The 20911-nt window shown below is 45.4% G+C and overlaps 2 protein-coding genes across 2 annotated transcripts in view; both read right to left on the reverse strand.

Moving 5' to 3' along the window:
- Positions 1-4039: 4039 nt before the first annotated feature.
- On the reverse strand, positions 4040-12608 carry LOC109372392 (apolipoprotein L5-like). Its single transcript, XM_019625552.1, has 3 exons — positions 12479-12608; positions 10319-10427; positions 4040-5705 (listed from the first exon to the last, which is right to left on the reverse strand). Exons 2-3 carry the CDS (start codon positions 10347-10349, stop codon positions 4855-4857), a joined length of 882 nt encoding a protein of 293 aa, XP_019481097.1. The 5' UTR covers positions 10350-10427; positions 12479-12608; the 3' UTR covers positions 4040-4854.
- Positions 12609-19415: 6807 nt separating this feature from the next.
- Positions 19416-20911, reverse strand: part of LOC109372389 (apolipoprotein L6-like) — a 54283-nt gene continuing 52787 nt past the window's right edge. The window contains exon 5 of the mRNA XM_019625517.1: positions 19416-20499. Within this exon, the coding sequence (XP_019481062.1) occupies positions 20424-20499 (76 nt within the window). The 3' untranslated portion in view covers positions 19416-20423. The remainder of the gene's footprint in view (positions 20500-20911) is intronic.

Consider the following 20911-nt stretch of genomic DNA (forward strand, 5'->3'; position numbering starts at 1 on the left):
ATATATATATATATATATATATATATATCATCTATTTACAAACTTGTCTCTCTCACCAGTGTGTTGTTGGAGACCCAATGTCTCGAATCTAGATTTGTCTACTCAGCATCTCCACTTGCATGTCTATTGGGCATCTGTCCAAACTGAGCTCCTTCATGTCCCCCTCCCCGCCCCGACACCCCAAACCTGTCCATTTCAGGCAATGGCAACTTGATTGGCGCAGTTGTCAGGCTGAAGCCTTGGCATTAGCCTGGCTCTGCTTTCTCCCTCACAGCAAACATCCAGTCAGTCCATGAGCAGGTCCTTGGCTCCACCTCCAGAACATGCCCAGAATCCGACCCCTTCTCACCTCCTCTCCCCTGACCACACTGGTTCAGGCCTCCATCCTCTCCCCAAAGATTGTTTCAGTAACTTGCTCACTGGTATCCCTGCGATAGCGTTGCAATCTTCTCAACACAACCGCGATGCTGTTAACATCTATGTTAGATTATCTCACTCCTCTGCTTTACAGCCACCAATGTTTTCCCATCTCAGTCAGGGTCAAAGCCAAAATCCTCCCGTAGCCTGTATGACCCTGCACCTGCTGGCCTCCAGTTGCCTCTCTGACCTCATCTCCTATCCTCCCCTCATGCTCCCCGAGCCATCGCTGCCCCTGGCACACCAGCCTCCCTGTAGCTCCCTAAACATGCCAAGCTTGCCACCTTTGCCAGCTCTCTGTCTGGAATGCTTTTCCTGATACCTTGGCCCGCAAGGCCTAGAGCAATGCCTTTCACGTGGTGGGTGTTCAGTAAGCATCTGGATGGATGGATGGATGGATGGATGTTGTGTTAATGAGGTAACTTTGGGAAAGCACCTAAGGATGGTGGCTGCTTGCCAGAAGAACTAACCATGTGATTAGGGATTGGAACTTTCAGCCCCCATTCCCTGGCCTCCGGGGAGAGTAGAGGGGCTGAGGTTGAATCAATTGCCGATGGCCAATGAGTTCATCAATCATGCCTATGTAATGAAGCCTTCCTTTTAAAAAAAACAAAAAACAAAAAAAGGGGGTTTGCTGAGCTTCCAGGGTGGGGTGCCAGCACGCTCCCACGTGCCACCGGGCCAGGCCCAAGCTCCATGAAAACAGATGCTCCTTTGTTCAGGAATACACCCTATGGACCTGCTCATTTGCCTATTGATTCATATCCTTTCATATCCTTTGTAATAAATCAGTAATCTAGTCAGTAAGAAGTTCTACTGAGCTGTTCTAGGAAATTAATCAAATCTAAAGAGCGGGTCATGGGAACCTCTGATTTGTAGCCAGTTGGTCAGAAGCACAGGTAACAACCTGGACTTGTGGTTAGTGTCTGAAGTGGGGGTTGTCTTGTAGGATGAAATGCTTCATTTGTGGAATCTGATGCTATCTCTGGGTAGATAGTGTCTGAGTTGAGTTGAATTCTCAGACACCTTCTTGGTGTCCGAGAATTACTTGGTGTGGAAAAACACACACACACACACACACACACACACACACACACACACACGTTGGAGTTGGGTCCAGGACAAGAGACTCGGCTGCCTGTGTTGTCAGCCGCTGCTAACATCACGGGAATGGTCTTTCGTGAAAACGTCCTTATCCTTCTCCCACTGTGACTTCATTCAGTGACAAGGGGGAGACTCTGTTCATTCTAGTGATTAAGAAGCTAAATTAAGACCAACAGACTATGAGCTGGTCCTCTTTTTAAAAAGTTTTTAAATTTTTTTTTTAAAGATTTTTATTGGGGAATTGGGGAGATGGGAACAGTGCTGGGGAATTGGGGGAAGGGGAACAGACAAGTTGCTGTCCTTTTGTTCTTCAGTCTAGTTGTGGAGGACATTGCTTCACTGGCCCAAGTTAGCACCATCATTGCGCTCTTCCCGGGCGAGGCAGATCAGTCGCCGGCTTCTGGACAGCCGCTCACGCTGGCTGCTGGCTACACACGGTAGCCCATGGCAACCCACTGCAACAGGGGCTGCAGCCTACGCCGTCGCCGTCGACTCACAGCAGCCCAGCTCCAGGTTGAGCTGCTGTTCACCATCTTAGCTGTAGAGGGCAGTGTCACTGGCCCTCATATGTGGGATCCGAACTGGGGCCTTCTGGCGTCCCAAGCCAGTTCTTAACCAATGTGCCACTCTGCCAGCCCAAAAGTTCTTTAATTTTGATGTGAATATTTATTATTTATTCTTACCATTTCATAAGACAGCAATTCACTTGAAAATACAGGAAGGCAGAAAGAAGGGAAAAGTAACCACCAGCTTGAGCAATGAACTCCACGACAGAGATCCCATGCATGGCGTGATTATAACGAGAGGTGGGGTGAGGGCTGGGTGAGAAGGGGAGGGGGTGGGGTAGCAGAGTGTAGCTTATTTTAAAAATAAAGAGTTGGGGTTTTTTTCATTTTAATTATAAATGTATTATGTCGTTATATACAATTTGGAAAATATACATGTTCTAAACATGTCCCAGGCCCCAGTGTAAATTGACATGAATATTTAGGTCATTTTGTACTCTAACCCCATCTATGCACACAGAAAACCTGGTCTCTTGCAAATTGGGTCCCGTCCCAGGTATTTCTGGAGTCCCAGGGTCTCCTTCTATCCTCATGGCTGGGGCATCGTTGCAAGCAGAAGTGTTTCTACCCCGAGTTTCCTTAGTTGAAAACTTGCATTCTACCTCTGCTAAACCAAGGTCCCACGGAGACAGCTTGACCAACTAGGGCAAAAGGCAAAGGAAGTAGTGTACTCACTTCTGTGGCATCACTGGGATCTCACAGCGGCTTCGCCTGAGCACCCAGATCTCACAGGGCTGGGAGAGGTAGTTCTCTCCACTCTACATGCTGAGCCTGTCTGTCTGGTTCACGTCTTGGCCTGGCCTGATGCCTGGCACAGAGGTGACCAGTACCACCTGTGCATTGATTGACTTGCTAAATGGTCCCTCTGGCTGGAAATGCACACAAGAAGTGTGTAGAGGGACCGACAGGTGAGGTGATTGACAAGGGCACAAGCCTGGACAGCATGTCCAGTCAGTGGAGCAGAAATGGAGGCACCAGCTTCTCTCACCACCAGGGACTCCCTTTCCTCCCCCCACAGCCTGCCCACTCCAGGAGTAAGTGCGCCTGTTAGGGGCTCCCATAGCAAGCACCCTGTCCTCTTCATGTCATACCATTGCCTCTCCTCCTTGGTAATGGCTTATCGGGCGCCTGTCCCCCTGCTGCCCCCAAGTGCCATTAGGCTGACTTTTCTCATGATGTCCTCAGTTCCCTGCAGGGACCTGGCCTACGCTTGTGCTCCAAGACAGGCAAAGGAAAAGGTGGGCAAGGCCCTTTGGAATAAGAATCTTAGTGTCTCATAGCTTACTCTACCCACCCACCCCCAATCTGCCCCTGGTTATTAAGAAGCTAGAATATGTATCCAAAGTGTAAAAGCACATGAATGCAGTGGAGTACGATCCTTTAAAACTCCCAAAGTCTGGGTCCTACCCCAGATCAATGAAATCACAGTCCCTAGAGGTAGGACCCACCCCCTCATTGGTGTGTTTCTAAGCTTCCCAGGTGATTCCAAAGTTCTCGAACTTGTTGCAATGATGCTGCTAACCTTTTCTGATATCAGGGGGATTATTCATGATGAATTTGTACCAACTGGACAAACAGTTAACCAGGTTTTCTATTTGGAAGTGCTGAAAAGGCTGCGTGAAAAAGTTAGAAAACCTGAACTTTTTGTCAACAATTCATGGCTCTTGCATCACGACAATGCACCAGCTTACACGGCACTGTCTGTGAGGGAGCTTTTAGCCAGTAAACAAATAACTGTATTGGAACACCCTCCCTACTCACCTGATCTGGCCCCCAAAGATAAAGGAAATATTGAAAGGAAAACATTTTGATGACATTCAGGACATCAAGGATAATACGACGACAGCTCTGACGGCCATTCCAGAAAAAGAGTTCCAAAATTGCTTTGAAGGGTGGACTAGGCGCTGGCATCAGGGCATCACCTCCCAAGGGAAGTACTTCAAAGGTGATTGTAATGATATTCAGCAATAAGGTACGTAGCACTTTTTCTAGGATGAGTCCGTGAACTTAATTGTCCGACCTCATACAGACACATTTGGGAACAATTGCTTAACCCTTGGCCCCTGTCACAGGCCTCACTTCATTAAAATCTGTCCAATGAATGAATGAATTAAATGAATGAATTTAGGAGCCTCACAAAGTCTTCTGTGTCCCTTTCCAGGGGCTCAGGCAGTGGCCATGCTACCCAACATCATCCTACCGCCTCTGAATTAAGGAGAAAATTTGAAATTCTCCTTCATTTTCCTGGTAGTCATTTTCATTTTTTACGTCTTGATATTTAATGTCTCTCAATAAGACAGTCTAGAAATAGACACTATTTTTCAAATACAAATCCTTTCCTAACTCATTTGAAATGTCACCTTTGTCATGAAATGGCACACTCAGGTCATTCAACACATATCTCTGGCACACCTGCTATGTGCCAAGCACTGCCAGATGCTGGGGACATGTCCCTGCCTGCCCAGAGGCTGCAGTCTACAGAAAGACAGACAGTGAACACCTATCCAAACCAACACGTCATTTCAAAAATGTGTGGTCAGCGCGTTGAGAGAAAAGTGCAGGATGCGGGAATTACCAGGAAGGACCTAATTTAAGCGAGGGCTGTGGGACAGTCTTCCCTGACAAAGGGCAGTTGTGCTGTGTTTCCATCTATGTGCCTACCTAGTTAGCATCCCCCTTTGCCCTTTGTCTCCAGGGCAGCTTTGTGAAGACCACAACCATATCTGCCCTGCCCCCTTCCTACCTCCTGGTTCAGTAAGTGGCTGCGCTATAGCCCTGCCTGTAGATGCCTGTTGACGGCCAGCTCATAGCGCTCGGTCAGCCAGCTCAGCTCCTCCTCCAGCTCCTGGACCAGTGTCCTGAGTTCCTCTGCTGTCTCTGCCCTGGCCCCTTCCTCCAAGTGCTTGTAGTTCTGCAGAAAGCTTTTTACATCTTGCACAAGGAAGTAGCCAGCCCCAGCAACTCCCATCATCCGGGCACCACTGGTCACGGTCAGAGCTGGGCCCTCAACGGCTCTCTGAACCTCTCTGGCTCTCCAGAAGGGCACGCGGCCTGTGGTTACGAAATTCCTGACCTTAGCCATGAAACCACAGTTGGCTTGAGCCGTCTTGTAGGCATGAAGTTGCCTGATGCTCCTGACGACGCCAACACACTTCTGAACACAAACCCCAGCAGCCCCTCCAATGTCTTTGGACTCCAGTGTTGTTGGAATCGCCACCAGTCTGCCAGCTCTGTCTCTTGCTGCTGAATCGCTTCTATTTTCCAAGACATTTATGAAAATATTGGTGACAGCAGCTGCTACCCCCAGGCCCTGCCCAGCTGCTGAGAGCATCAGACTCCCTCCTCCTGTCACAGGTGCCAGGGCCACACCCAGGATGGTCATGGCCGCTGACACAGCACCTGAGGAGCTGGCTACCAGGCTGGTCTTGGTGAGTTTCTTGTGGGTCGCGTCAACTTGGTCTGCAATGGTGTTAAGTTCTTCGATAATCTTTTCCAGCTTATACTTCTGCAAGGGATAACGTAAGAGAACTAGTTCATCCTCGGACAGATTTCTGTCCAGCGTGAACTCTTCCGCAAGTTCCATCAGCTCTTCAAACAGGGTGTCGTCCAGCGTCATACCTGGGGAAAGTCCACATCACGTGATCACTTTTCCAACTCTGGAACAGGCTCACCAGGGAGGCTAAAAACTTCTAGGTCATCTGAGTTCTTGAATACATTCAGGGAACAGGGCCCTGGGAATGGAGGTACAAGTCGGGAGCAGCATGACAGAGGGTCGCTCTCAGGGCCTGCACCTCTAGGTGGCCGTGTTGCTTATGGCCGGAGCACAGCTAAAGCAATCCCTCTGCTTGTCGGACTGGCTTACTATCCCATTCACTATGTGTGGGTACTGAAATGATGAATAAAACCTAACTGAAAAGCATTACAGACTTTTGTCACTCAATCTTTTCTCAGTAAATATATATACATAATTTGTACATATGTAATGGATTGTGAGCAATTCTACTCTGGGAAATAGAGTTCTAAGAGCCTAGAGAGGACAGGCCTCAATTTTCATGTTTAAAGGGGAATCTACCTGGAAACGGTGGTTGCTTTTGGGGAGGGGAGCAGGGGAGCTGGGGGGAAGGTTTCAGGGAGACATACTTGTTACTGTTTGCCCCTTTGTTCCTAAGTTTTATATCATGTGCATGTATGAGACTCTCCCCCCTCCCCCACCACCAAATTAATAAAATATCCTATACTTCTAAAGAAAAAGGTGGGGGCCCCCAATGAGACACCCAAATATCATCTCTCCCATAAGGGAGGACTCATTGTTTGTTATTGAGTTTGACAGTGTTGTGTATTTTGGAAACTGAAAGTAGATTTCTAACAAAAGGGTGGCCAGGCTTGGAAACCACAGGTTCTACTCCGCCCTCTTGTTAAACAGGCGAGTAGGAAAAATGCATAGTCTTGAGACAAGACGACGAAGGGAAAACATACAACTGAGAAAATTCTCTCCATTTACTCAAATTTCCCCTGTATTTTGGGGAAAAAAGACCACCATTATTTCATTTTCTTGTGGGATCAATTTGGTCCTACACCTGGAACACCAGAGCTCTACAGAGTCTTAGTTTGAGAATCACTGTTCTAAGTAAATTTGTCTTAAGGGATCTGGGGTCTCCAAAGTAGACACCATTGGGTTGTGCGGATGCTGCAGTCAACTTCCTACAGCACGAAACAGTGTCTGACTTGTGTGACCCTCTGTCCCTGTCTTCCAAATTGAGCATCCACCGTGAACTGGGCCATGGGTTTAAGGATATTGGAGAGTGGGTCTCTGGGAGAGAAGGCCAGTAGGAAAACTCTGTTGAGACCAAGCAACCCCAAGTCCTCAAAGGAGCTATTGACAACAGCTTTAGAGTCTCTGCTCTCTGGGCAAAGCCATCAGCAGCCTCAGGGAGACCAGCCAACTGACCCCACCCAAGGGAAACAGAAACAGGAAGGGCCTTCTGACATCCTTCCCTATTGTCGTCACTCTTTTAAAATAAAGGCTTAGTCAGAAGTTTCTTTGGGACATCTCTGTATACCTTGGCATTCAGCCCCCCTCCAACCTAAATCTTAGAGCATGGGATGTGAGGCCTGGAAGGCTCACCAAGATCACCTGGTACATAGCGGGCAAAGAGGTGCCAACCCCCCTGCCATTGTTGGGAAAGGCGTCTAGACCATTGTCACAGGAAGAATTGAGAGGCTGCATCTAAGCCCTTTGAGAAAGAGCACTGCAATTGACCTCATGCTTTCTGTAGGCCCGGCCCAGAAGATATGGGAGCCTGCCACATTTTCACCATCGAGTCCATCCCCGTCTTTCACAGAGGAGAAAGCTGGCCCCAAGGGCGACGTGACTTACCCTAGATTACAATCCAGTTAGTGATAGAGTCCGGGAGAGAACCTAGGACTCCAGCTTTCTGGAAGCCTCTAGTCCACCTCACCCCTGAGAAAGGAAGTGCCATCTCTCTGCCTTCAGCAAAGGAGGGAGGGCTAGCATGTGCACAGGCACACTGGATGTGACCTGACTTAATCCCAGTCAGTTCATCAGCCCGCAGCAACTGTGAAGAGCGTTGCTTGGAGCTGTCTCGGGATTAACGCAAGCTGTGGGATGGGATCTAAAGCGTGGAAGAGGCCCGGTCACAGCGGAGGGAGGGCTGGGCCAAGGACGTGGGTATACAGGATGGCTTGCTTTTGACCTGAAAGGGCAGGAAACTCCAATTGGCGTGATTTCTGCAGATTTCATCATGTCAGAGCTTGAGGCAGCACTGACACTCTTTTTACAGAAGTGTCTAGATACTTCAGCAAGAATGAGTACAGCTTATGTTGAGCAGCAGAATCTATTATGAGTAGAATGCTTCAGCGGAGCTCTGTTGGAGAGTCTGGAATGCCCAGGCAGAGGCGATGGACAACCAAGGCCCAGAGTTTGCATCTCGAGGCAAAAAGTTGAAGAGTATGATCTTGATTTTTCAAAAGTATTGTAATAGGGCCAAGGAAAAATCCTGGAAGGAGCTACACTCAGCATGCTACTTTCATAATAAAAACCAATCCCATAAAAACAACTTAATAATAAGGCATCTTCATTTCTCATTCTTTTATCATGATAAAATCTCCAACTTGTACCGTAAGGCATGCAGTGCAAGGAACACTGCTGAGCACATAGAAAGACAAACAAAGTGAGATAAATTAAGGTTGTTAAATGTTAATATTGTCATTTTTTGTTTGTTTGTTTTTAGCTGTGCCATCCTGCCACTTGTTGGCAGCTCAGCTCGGGCTGGGACTCGAACCGCTGTTGCTCAGAGCTCAAACTCTTGAGCGAGCTCTTAACTAACTGAGCCACTCGGCCGGCCCTTGTCATCTTTTTTAAAATTTACATTTGACAAGTTTTTCTAACCTGTTATTTTGGCCCTTTGCATTATTTTTATTTCAGGATATCTGTTCTATGCAGAAAATTATTCAAATCTGATTTTTTACCCTATTTGATATTCTGTACTTACGGATGCTCTTAATAGTAATTATTATTATTTATTGACATCATTGTCCCACTTTGATTTGAGTTACATTATTTTAAGAATTCTGCTTTTTATTTCTTTGCTCTCTCTTTTTTAAAAAAAATTTTATTGGGGAACAGCCATGGTCATTGGTTACACATTGCTTTCTTGCTACAATAGCATAGTTGATTGTTTTAGGGAGGGCACAGTTCACAGTGGCCCATGTGGGGATTGAACCGGCAACCTTGGTGTTATCGGCACCACGTTCTAACCAAATGAGCTAACCGGTCACCCCCTTTGCACTTGTTTCATATTCTACGCAGACAAGCATAGTGAATAGGTTTCAGGTGACATAGAGTGGCGCCCAGCACAGCTCCTCAAAGGTAGAAACGTCTTTGCTTTCTTATCTATACTGTAGCTGGTAAATGACAGGTACTGGGGACACATTAGAATAAGGGCTCATAGTTCCTAATACTAAGTTTTTTATGTTTAAAATCATGGCTGACTGTCTCCTCTCCCGGGCCCAGAATACATCTTGGGGAGATGACTCTGCTTCATTTTGGGGGTGGGGTTAAGGGGTGAGTGAACAGGACTAAGGCACGACAAAACAGACTGAAACAGGATGGTGGGGGTGGGAGACCCATCACATGCGCAGTACTGCTGGGCCTCCGTGAGATGGGTGCATCACTTCCTTCCGGTTTTAGTAAATACTCTCAGAGCGTTTGTGATTTATACATAAGAGTAGAGGTAAAATAGAACCCTGACTTGTGTTTCATCACGTCACTAATCATCATGTTTCATATTCCATCACATTTCTGTAGCTAAAAATGTATCCTCTGTTGAGAAAGCTCAGAATATCCCACTATCTGGGAAGAAGAAAGAACCAATCTTCTTGCCTCGCGTTACTTTACTTTTCCCAAAGACGGCATCATACTCATCTGATTGGTTTAGACTCCCCGACACTGAGGGGACACACCTAGTACAGGCTGGTCACCCTCTGGCCAAGGACTGCACACAAATGCATGTAGCCCTCTCCTCTCTGCGTGCCCTCTCTCTGCACGTGAGAAGCGTCCATCTGTCATCAGTTAGACACTCTCATTTGTCTGCTAGAGGCCAGAGTGCTCCTGAGATTTGAGTTTGGGTTTAGAGGGAGGGAGAGGCTCTCTTGGATGAAACCACATAATTCAATCCTTTTTGCCAGAGAGCCCTGCTCTGGAGATCCAGGCCCAAGCCAGGAGAGGGACAGGTGCTGTCCTGCTTTCCTGTTGCATTGTCTCTTGTGCTAAGATCTCTGTCAAGGACCACTGAGTGAGGAGGTGTGCTGGACCAAGGCCAAGATCAGGTACTTCCGGGCGTCCTGATAGCACAACCAGATGATGAACTCCAAACTGACCACAAAAGCCTGCCAGTTGAGAGTGGCAGGGCCCAGAGGCTGTCACACAGATATTGTATCCTGATCCAAATATATGTTCTGATTTGAGGTTCATCAAATATGGTCCCTTTAGCTAAGGGACTCAAGATGAGATACCTCTAATTGTAGGAGGAGTGTGAGCAGGGTCTCATGGGAAATAGGGCAGGAGTGGGACTTACACCCTCACCTTCACTTTAGGAACTGGAATCACCCACGTTCAGGGCCCTGAGTCACTCCCCAATCAGTGTCACCCATTGTAGGTCGAGACCTTGTGGTCAAAAGAATTCGCCAAGGAAAGAGTACGGGACGGTTACCTGAGCTGGTTCCAGTTGGTGCTGTGGCCATGGTGTCCCTGAGGGCTCTTTGGCTCTTGTCTATCTACAAGTGACAATGGGTCCTGGGCCAGAAGGGATGCAGCTTCACCTTGTAAAAAAATAAAAATAAAGAAAAGAACAGACCCCACAGTCACTCAAAGAGGCAGTGGCTTCATATAGAGCTGAGACCTAGAGGCTCAGACCTGGGAAGTGGTCATCATGTGTAACCCCTGGGAATTGATGAGACACAGGAGGGAAGAGAGCTGAGGATGGAACCCTGGGAAATGCCAACATTATGTAGGAAATTGAGGCATAAAAAGAATTGAGGCATTAAAGCAGCGGTTCTCAACCTGTGGGTTGCACCCCCTTTGGGGATCGAACAACCCTTTCACAGGGGTCGCCTATGACCATCGGAAAACAAAAAGATATTTACATGATGATTCATAACAGTAGCAAAATTACAGTTCTAAAGTAGCAACGAAAATAATTTTATGGTTGAGGGTCACCACAACATGAGGAACTGTATTCAGGGGTTGCGGCATTAGGAAGGTTGAGAACCGCTGCTTTAAAGGCTCTCGGAGGAAGTTGCCCACGAGGTAGGAGAAACAGACAGAAGAAACTAAAAGTCAATTTCTTCTGATGTCAAGTCTCGTCCCTGTCTGCATTATAATACGATGATGCTCAGAACTTTCTGTATGGACTTCTTAGGTGAAGATGAATGGCTCCAGTTATCAGTTTTTCTCCTTCTGGCAATTATCCAATAGCAACAAAAAATGATACAAGCACCATCTATTAGAAGCTAGGGAAAAGAAACTAAAAGGATATCTCAGGCAGCGGGAGTGAGGAAAAGGGGAAAAGATGCCAGTAATTGCAGATTTCAGGAAAAGTAAGCAATGGCTACAGATTTCAGAAAAAAATGCCCCTCTTCAAGGGGAGGGGCATTCACAAAGTGCAAAGCTAAAATCCATTTTTAAAAATAGAATAAAAAAATAGAACTAAATAAAATAGTAAGAATAATCTGTACAGTTGACCCTGCTGAGTTGGCTCCAAAAAGCAGTAGAGACAGGACTCGGCAAGGAAACACAGTGAGACAAGTCCTGTCTGTAGGAAAAAGTTCATCCTTGAGACAGAGAGGAGAAAGAAACTGCCTCTGAACAGTCTGAAAACTATTTTTTTCAGACCAGTTTTTTTGCCCAGAGAGATAAAGGCTGAAAACTTGAGTAGAAGGCTCCGGACCAGGAAGATCGGCTCTGCTTGCGCAGAGCACAGCCCTGGTTTCTCCTTTATTTATATTTCCCACAAAAAGCTGGTCCATGCAAGAGAGCAACCAACACAAGGTCTACACAAAAAATATTAACAACAACAACAACAAAAAAAAAACCCAACCAACCCAACTGAAAAAATGGGCAAAGGACTTGAAGAAGCATTTCTCCAAAGAAGATACATAAACGACCAATAAGCACGTGAAAAGGTGCGCCACATCACTAATCATTAGGGGAATGCAAATCAAAACCACAATGAGAGGTCACCTCACACCTCTCAGCAAGACTTTACCAAGTAAATAAATAAATAAATAAATAAATAAATAAATAAATAAATAAATAAATAAATAAAATAACAGGCGTTGCTGAGGTTGTGGAGAAATTGAAACCCTTGTGCATTGCTGGCAGGCATAGAAATGGTGCAGCCACTGCCAGCAGTATGGCAGTTACTAAAAAGATTAAAAATAGAACTACCATATGATCCAGCAATTCCACTTCTAGGTATATATCCAAAAGAATTGAAAATAGGATCTAGAACAGATATTTGTCCATCCATGTTTGTAGTAGCATTATTCACCATAGCTAAAAGGTAGAAACAATTCCAATGTCCATTATGGATCAATGGCTACATCAACTGTGGCATATACATGCAATGAAATACTATTCAGCCTTAAGAAAGAATGAAATTCTGACAATGCTACAACATGGATGAACCTTGAAGACATTATACTGTTAAAAAAAATTTAAAGAAGACCATTTAGGTGAGACAAACTTTACAACACTTTATGAAGTGGACAGTCTCCATTTGGAGAACTGCAAAATTAGGTGAGAGGCAAGATACTTTAATAGGGTAAACATCGAAGCACAAAGAAGAGACAAAGAGAACACGGCTCATTACCTGGGACCACACAGTCGACAGCGCTTGGTGTGAGAAGGCCCGGCGTTTGGGGGCTGGCTGACAGAATACACTGTGCTTCTGGCCAAGCAGAGCATTTACAGGAACATGGAAGTTGTCTAATTTCCGGTTTTCTGACACAGCATTTGGGTCAGAGTCAGCTCCATTGTGCCCTGGAAAGTTATTTCAACATAACTGAGTGAGGTAAGCCAGTCACAAAAGACAAATACTGTGTGATTCCTCTTATATTTGGTACCATCCTAAAGGAGTCAGATTCATAGCCGCAGAAAGTAGGAAGGTGGGTACCAGGAGCTGAGGGGCGCGGGCAGTTAGTGTTTAATGGGTGTAGTCTTAGTTCGGGAAGATGAAAAATGTCTGGAGACGCATGGTGGTGATGGTGGCCCAACAATGTGAACGTGCTTGATGCCACACTGCCCTGGACACTTAGAAGTGGCTAAAGTGGTCGGTGTTACGCTATATCTATTTCCCCATATTAAATAAATATATATATCACCAGATAGTAACAACAACAACAAAAACAAATGGCAGACAAACAACAGTCACCTGAAAAGGGTTGCAAAAAGTTGAAGAAAATTGTGAACAACATTTGGCAATGCATTTTTTAAAAGTCAGTGAAGATCGTAAAACAGATCTGAGGGCTCCAGGAAGACATGGCAAGACAGCAGGAGGGCATGAAATGGAAGCTGATGGGAGTGAGGAAAGAAGACGAGAAAAATAAAGCCGGCACAAAAATAAATCCTTACTGGATTTCATACAAGCAGAAAGAGACACTATTTTTAAAAAAAGAAAAAAAAAAGAACCCTAAAGACAGAAATGAAGAAAGTGAGCAAAAAGAAGTGAAAACAAAGTGCTAAAAAAAAATTGGCAAAAATACATGGAATAAAACGCTCCACTGTATGCTAGTTGGAATTCCCAAAGAACAAAATGAAAAATATGAACAGAAGAAAGATTGAAGCAGCACTTACAAAAGCTGTAAGGAGAGCGATCTTCAGAGGATCTGTGAGTGTGCTGTGTGTATGACAATGTTGTCATTTTTAGGTCCCAGGATATTTTTGGCATGCTATTTTGGCATGCGTGTCTGTGGGTTCACCGAGCTGGGTGTGCGCCTCATATAAGCTCTCCCATGGTTTTAGAATTCAGATACCCACGCTGTGGCTTCGCCCAGGTAAGGGTGGTAAGATTTTATAAATAAGAATTTATAAAAAAAAATTGGAGGCAGAGATGTTTGCTGCGGTGCTCCAGGCCAAAGTTGTAAGCAGTAATCTGCCCACTCGAGTGCCGGCAAAGCTCACAGGCTGGAGGGGCTGCTGCTGACTTCACCGGGAGTCTAATGGGCAGAAGCCATGTTCAGGGAAAGCCTCGTTTTCCCCATGGAGTTCCCATGGTACTCACCTGGAAGTGCCTCTGGGGTGATGCTGAACTCACAGGAGGTGATCCCCACTGGTGTTCCACCTGATGGCTGAGCACAGTAGAAACGAGGACACACCAGGACCTCCTCCTGCTGCAATGCGTCCTCCTGTCTTGAGCGGGACTGGCTATCAAAGTAGCAGCCACACACATTTGTGTCTTTCCATAATGTCAGACAATATTTATTAGAATAAAGCCATGGATCTAGTCCTACTGGCTTGGTTTTCCACAGGCATTCACCAAGGCTCCGGCCAGACGCTGGCCTCCAATAGCCGAGGTCGAGTGATTTCACACAAGAGGGTAACACAGTTCTGTAAGCAATAGGGCTAGGCAAGGCGAACAGAGTCTTATGAAAGAAGAATGAGAGAGAGCCCGGTGTTCCATAAAAGTCCCTTCGGCGCTGGGGTGCATAGCGTAGGGGGCCAGGCGGGGCTGGGGAGAAGGTCAGCAGGCGAGGCTTTGAGCTCTCCGTCTGGGACCAGTGCAGATGTGGCTGTCAGCTCGTCCCCTAAGTCCTGAACGATGAGTCATCAGAGAGCTTGGATTTCGTGCTCAAGACTGGGTGTGGTGCCCCCATCTGCAGTCCCATAAAGCCATCCAGATGGCCATGCTCCACCCTGCATCTGGAATTATCTGGTTAGGGCGCTCACTGGGTCCATCTATTACGTGATGCTCTGGCATGACTGTCACTTGGTGACTGACATAGCTACCAGAATTGTTAGAGTCCCATTTGTGTTCATAATTAATGCTCTATATACCCCCACTGACAAAGCTTAACGTGGAGCCAGATGGCAAAGGAGAACCGCCAGGTGAGTCCAGCTCCAAAATCGCCCACCATGCGGGGGATTTGAGGCTGAGGAACAGTGACTTCGTACGTGGCACAGGGACGAGATCTGAATGGTTGTGAATCTGGGTGAAGGCATACGGGAGTTCTTCGTACTAGTCTGGAACTCTTCTGTATGTTTTCAATTTTTTCCTAAGTTTAAAAACTTAAATAAAAGAACCCCTGGAGCTGAAACTGGACAAAATAAGTCTTTGGGGAGGGTGATTATTTTGGACTTTAAAAATTGGATTGGACTCTAAAAGAGAATTTGATTTTGGACTTTGATGCTTTTGGACTTTAAAAGATTTTGAGTTCTCTGGACTTTTAACTCATGATGGCAGCACGATTTGATTTCAGACTGATTTCTTTAAGCTTTGATTTGCAAGGAGATCAAATTTCACTGTTTCTTCCCGGGAAATTTGCAATGGAAGGGAATTTATATGGAATACGGGGATCTTTCTCGCTGGTCTTCTACTAGTGGACTACCTTTATGCTGAATCTTGATCTGATTGCAACATCTCTGAAAGCTGTATGAGACATGGCTTGATATCATTTGGGATGGGGAATGNAATCACTGCAGGTGCCACAAAACCTGAAATTCAAGCGTGGAGGAATTTTAGATTATGTGGAATCAAATTAATAATGAGACACTGATAACGTGCTAAGTGTTTGCAAACTCTTTCCATTTTATATTGAGGTATACCTTATATGTGATAAGTACAGAAATTGAAGCCCTCAGCTCAATAAATGTTGGTATTATGTATATATTTGAGTAATCACCACCAAGACCATGATAGAGAACAGGTTTTCTGTAACACACCCCCTATGTGTGAGTCATGATGAGTGAGTCAATACTCACCCATCCGAGAGGTAACCACTCTTCTGATTAGTTTGCCTATTCTTGAACTTTATGTAAATAGTAATTTGTTTCGCTTCTTTTATTCAATGTAACGTCTGTGAAATTCACTCATGTTGTCGTGGGTAACAGCAGTTTTTTTAAATGATTGCTATGCAGTATTTCATTATATAAATACAGTATCTTTTGTTTATCTATTCTATCAATTGATATGTTCGAGCTGTTTCCAGCCATTCGCTATGATGAACAAATTGACTATAATGATTAAGAAATCATCTTCACAAGATATAGCCACAATGTGTGAGGTCTTTTTGTACAAATTATATGCCCAAGGACATAAGAACACTATTACAAGAACTGCCAAAGGCCCGTTCTGAGCATGCAGGTGGGGTCTGAAACCCATCCCAGAATCCACTTGCCAAGTGGTGAGACTTGGAGACTGGGGATGGAAGGAGCTGTTGTGTCTGTCTGGAGAAAGGGGCACTTTGATGATTGATTGATTGATTCATTGATTGATTGATTGATTGGATGCATAAAGTTGCCATCCATTTGTAGAGCTATGTGTCACAGAGCTCTGTCCACTTGTGGGTGGGCTTTATCAAATAACTCTTAAGGCACCATAGGGCCTGGCATTGGTCCTGATCTAACCTGTATGTTTAAATGATCACTCAGGCTGGAAAACAGGCACCAGGTTTGCAAGAGAGGAAACAGGCAGACCAATTAGGAAGTGATTGCAGTAGTCAAAGCAAGAGGTGACAGCTGCTTGAGCCAGGTGGGTAGAAATGTGAGGAATGGTTGCATTTAAGGAATCCACAGGATTTTCCAGTGCCTGTGAGATGGGAGAGAGCTGAGTTGAGGATGACTTCAGGCTGAGTCAGGTTTGGGGTCTGAAGGACCGTTACCGTGAAGGTTCCATCTACTGAGATGGGAAGGGTGGAAGGTTTCCTGGATGGGTAATAGGGTTCAATTTGGGTAGGTTAAGCTTGAGATATCCAAGTGATGTTGAATAAACAGGCAGTGAATAGATGAGTCTTGTTCTGAGTGGGAGATTAAATTTGGGAGCTGTCAGAGTAAAAAGTAGTTAAAGCCACAAAATTCCATGCGAATCCTAGGGACACAGTAATTAGACAGGCCAAGGGTGGTCCAAGATCCAGCCGTGGCGCGCTCCAACTGGTAAGCCAGGAAGAAGAAAAGACAGCAAGTGACGGACAAAGGGCAGCTGGTTACATACAGGAGAGCTAGCAAAGACATTTTGGAGTCCAGGTCAAATGCTTGTGTGTGATCGCCATGCCTCTGTGATCCTTCTGTCTTTACAGGTTCTGGGTCCTTCCGCTTTCCCTCTTTCTCTGACAAAGCCATCCTGGACTCTGCTTCACCCTCCAGTGCAAACGGCTGGGGTGGAGGAGCTCACCTTGGCAGATTTGAGATGTCTCTGATGTTGCAACGTTCAAAGAGGTGTCTCTGCTCTTTTCTATATTCAGAATGACAGGGTGTCTGGCAGAGAGGAGATGTTTTACCTGCTGGAGAAAACTGACCTCAGAAGTAGTGTAGAGGCCGTGGAGGCAAGTGCATACAAAGGCCCCTCTGACACTTACCAGCTCTGGGATTTCAAGAAACTTCACTCACGGTTTTTTTTTCCTTCTATACTTGTGAAGTAGTGAGTAAAATGCCTCCCTCAACTTATGTTACAGAACACTAATTTCTGCATTTTTCATGATTACGAACAGGATAAAATTCTCTATTAAAAGGAAAGGACTCTCAGCTTGGGTCAGAAAGCACAACCTAGCCGTATACACTTCTTACAAGAGGTACGTCTGAAACACAGTGACTCAGAGAAGCTAAAAATGAAAGGATGAACAGAGTTACAGGTGGCCAGGGAGGTGCTGTGTCTACAAAAGGAAGCCCGAGGGGTCGCTGTGATGGACCCATTCTGTATTTTCATTGTAGAAATAATCACACAGATCTACACGTGTGAAAGATTGCATAGAACTATTTACACACACACACACACACACACACACACACAAGTGTGAGTAANTGTTGTCCAGTAGAACCATGATGCAAACCACATATGTAATTATAAATTTTCTACAGTCACATTATATTGTGTTTAATGTAATATGTCCAAAATGTTATCATTTCAACATGTGATCAATTAAAATTATTAATTAGATGTTTTATATATTTGTTCATACTAAGTCTTTGAAATCTAGTTTGTATTTTACACTTATAGCACATCTTAAACTGGATTTGCCCCATTTCAAATGGTGGCTATTATATTGAACAGTACTGGTCTACATGTTCTTGCTTATCAAAGAGAGGAAGGCTGGTTGTCCACTGTAATTCTGTGTAGCTGAATTTTAACTGTGAATTAAGAATATCTCTCCCTTCCTCTCCCTCCCCCCAACACACATCTTTTTCATTATCTTGAGAGACCAAGAAAGGGTCAAATTGCTTTCCAATAGACTGTCCCCCAGATAGCTACTTCTTTGAATGTAACATTGTGTATTGACTGAAACACAATGACCTTTTGGGTTTCTTTCAAGGGAGTGTGATTTATGGGTGACAACAGCTTGCATTTCCTCACAAATTCATGGGCCATCTGGATCTCATGGTTGGTGAGGGTGGACCTGGATGAACCAGAATGACACGTGCAGGGCCCTTGAGACCACCCACAGCTCGTCAGATGCTAACGGGTGTGGATCAGTGGAGTTTCCCAACCGTCACTGGGTTTGTCCTCCCATCCCCAGCCATCCTGGGATTCAGCTTGATGACAGAGGTCCCTAATTTGCTTCCGGTATGGGAGGACAGGTTATGAGCAGGACTGTGGCCACCTGTTTGCTGCTGTCACAGACCTCAGCATGGGCAGGACAAATTCACTGGCCACTTTGGAAGGCCTGACACTTTGGAAAAGCCTTGAACTTGTGTTGGCTGTGGTATCAAGGGGCATCTGAGAGCTGATAGCTCCATTTTCATTGGGGCATGTGAATATGTGCATCTTCCTCGTCTTAATAAAACCTAGATGACATCCCAGAACTGATAGGTTTCTCAGAACTTCTGGTCTGGCTGACCATGGTGGAGGGGCCCGCACCACCTCAGGGGCACCCATGAAGAACCCCACTCAGCCCAAAAGGGAGAAGAGAACAGTGGTGAAGGTTGGGTTGCCCCAGTTAGCATGAGAGTTAAGGGGCTTTGCTTGGCAAGGAGTGCACAGATTGAGCTAGTGGGAGCTATAAAAACGTGAAGGCAGAATTCCAGATGGTGCAGGAGGTGGTGCTTCAGAGAAAACCAGAGAGCAGCTTGGGGTCAAAGGCATTGCAGGGATGGAGGGAGAGGGCAGGAGGGCTGCTAGGGCTTTGATTCAGGAAGAGGGTCAGGGGCCAGAGATGGGGTGGCGGGGATGGGGGGGGTAGGAAAAATCAGTTTGGGAGCTTCTGTCCTGATGGAAGAGTCTGAGAATGAGAGAAGCAGGCAAAAAGGGAAGCATGAACCTCTCTCGCCCCCTTTGATATTGGCTCAGATGCTTTATTAAGGATTTGAATTTCTGTCAAGAGGATTGTCCCCCAGACTCCCATTTCTGTGAGCAGGCACTGCAGCACGGCAGCCAGGTGGGCTGGCTTGCCTTTAGCTTACACGTATCTCATGGCTGAAGAAACCACAACTCAGAAAGGGGACCAGGCCAACAGCCATCAGAGGTGAGTCTCAAATCTCCATTCTCTGTCATTCTTTTTTTTTCTTCTTCTTCTTCTTCCAGACAGTCCACACAACAAACAAAACTGCACCCTTAATGACTATTTTGTGCTAGGCATTATTATTGAAAACGTTTATTCAGAACTTTAAGGTTAAAACAGGAAAGAGGGCAACAAAAGCTGAAAACGCAGTGGCGTAGGCATGGGATTACAACTGTTTAAAATGCCAAGATCATAAGATTTATAAAGCGAAGGCTGGCAGGCTGTAGTTCAAACTGTTAACAGTGGTTCACCTTCCCCTGCACTTTTAAACCTTTCCGAAATTTCCTATATGTTTTATTATTGTAATGTGTGTGTGTGGGCGGGGAGGCGCGGAAGGGGGAAGACTCCTACTTTATCTTCATGAGGTCATTCTTTATTTTAGGCATCCCACTTTAAGGACTTTATTTTAAGAAAGTAATTCTAACAATAACGCAACAAGATTTTGGCACACGGATAGTCATTTTACCACTACGTATAGTAAGAAATTTGAAATGATCTAAGTGTTTCAGAAAAGGGGAGGGACATCCAGTGTACCATTTGTTGTTTGTCATCTAGCTTCTTTCTCCATCCACAGACCATATAGTTCCCTAGCAACCAAAGGGTAAGTGAAGGCAAGTGACCCAGTCCTGACCAATCAGAGTGGGTCTCTGGGCTCTGCCCCGCCCCTTTCCAGATGGAAGGGGGCGCACCTGAGGGCTGTTGGGGACATATTGCCTGCACGGGGCAGAAGCCTGACTGAGAAATGAAAACACAGAGCCCTGCCTGATGATACCATTTTTATCCTCTGGCTCCAGACTTGAACACCCAAAGCAAGAAAAGCGCAGGAAAGAAATTCTGCACCAAATTACCAACAGTTGGTCACCCTGGTTGGTGCATTGTTTCTTTCCTCTATTTTTTACTTTCCTGAATTTAACAAAAATGTATTTAATGCAATACACTACTTTCAAAATAGCAGCTAACACATACAAACAAAACAAACAAACAAACAACAACAAAAAGCTTGTTTTTAAGATAGCGGAAGTGCGAAGCCTAGAATGTTCCTACACGTTCCGATGTCCTGAGAGGGGTTTCCAAGAACTTGGGTTGTGTGGACAACAGGGCCTCTCTCCTTCATAATGGAATCTGGGAGAAGGTTCTGATGACATCCTTTTCTATGCAAATGAACAAGGATCTTATCCAGCAATTGCTGACCAGGTGGGAGAGGAAGAGAACAGAGAAGCAAGGGAAGGTGAGTTGATACAGAACATACAACATACCCTCATAAAAAAATACTATAAATGAAGCCACTTTAAAATGGACCCGCAGCTGCCATTCCAGAGGTACGCTTTATGCCCTAACCTCTGGAATGTTAAAACAGAGCAAAATGACCTTTGAACTGGACCTAAACACACTTGTACCCTCACAAAACTGTTTACAAAGATAACAAGACAGTTATTATGACTACTGGACTGATGATGAAATTAACATCATTGTTTAGAATTAACACCTCTACATTATGTTATCTGCACCAATAGAAATGCCTATAGATGTACAAGTAATTGGTCCCCTTCCTTTCTCTAAAATACACCTTGCCTTTGGCTCCTAATCAGAACATTATT

This window comes from Hipposideros armiger, unplaced genomic scaffold (genome assembly GCF_001890085.2).
Source record: "Hipposideros armiger isolate ML-2016 unplaced genomic scaffold, ASM189008v1 scaffold_633, whole genome shotgun sequence".
Taxonomy (NCBI): Eukaryota; Metazoa; Chordata; class Mammalia; order Chiroptera; family Hipposideridae; genus Hipposideros; species Hipposideros armiger.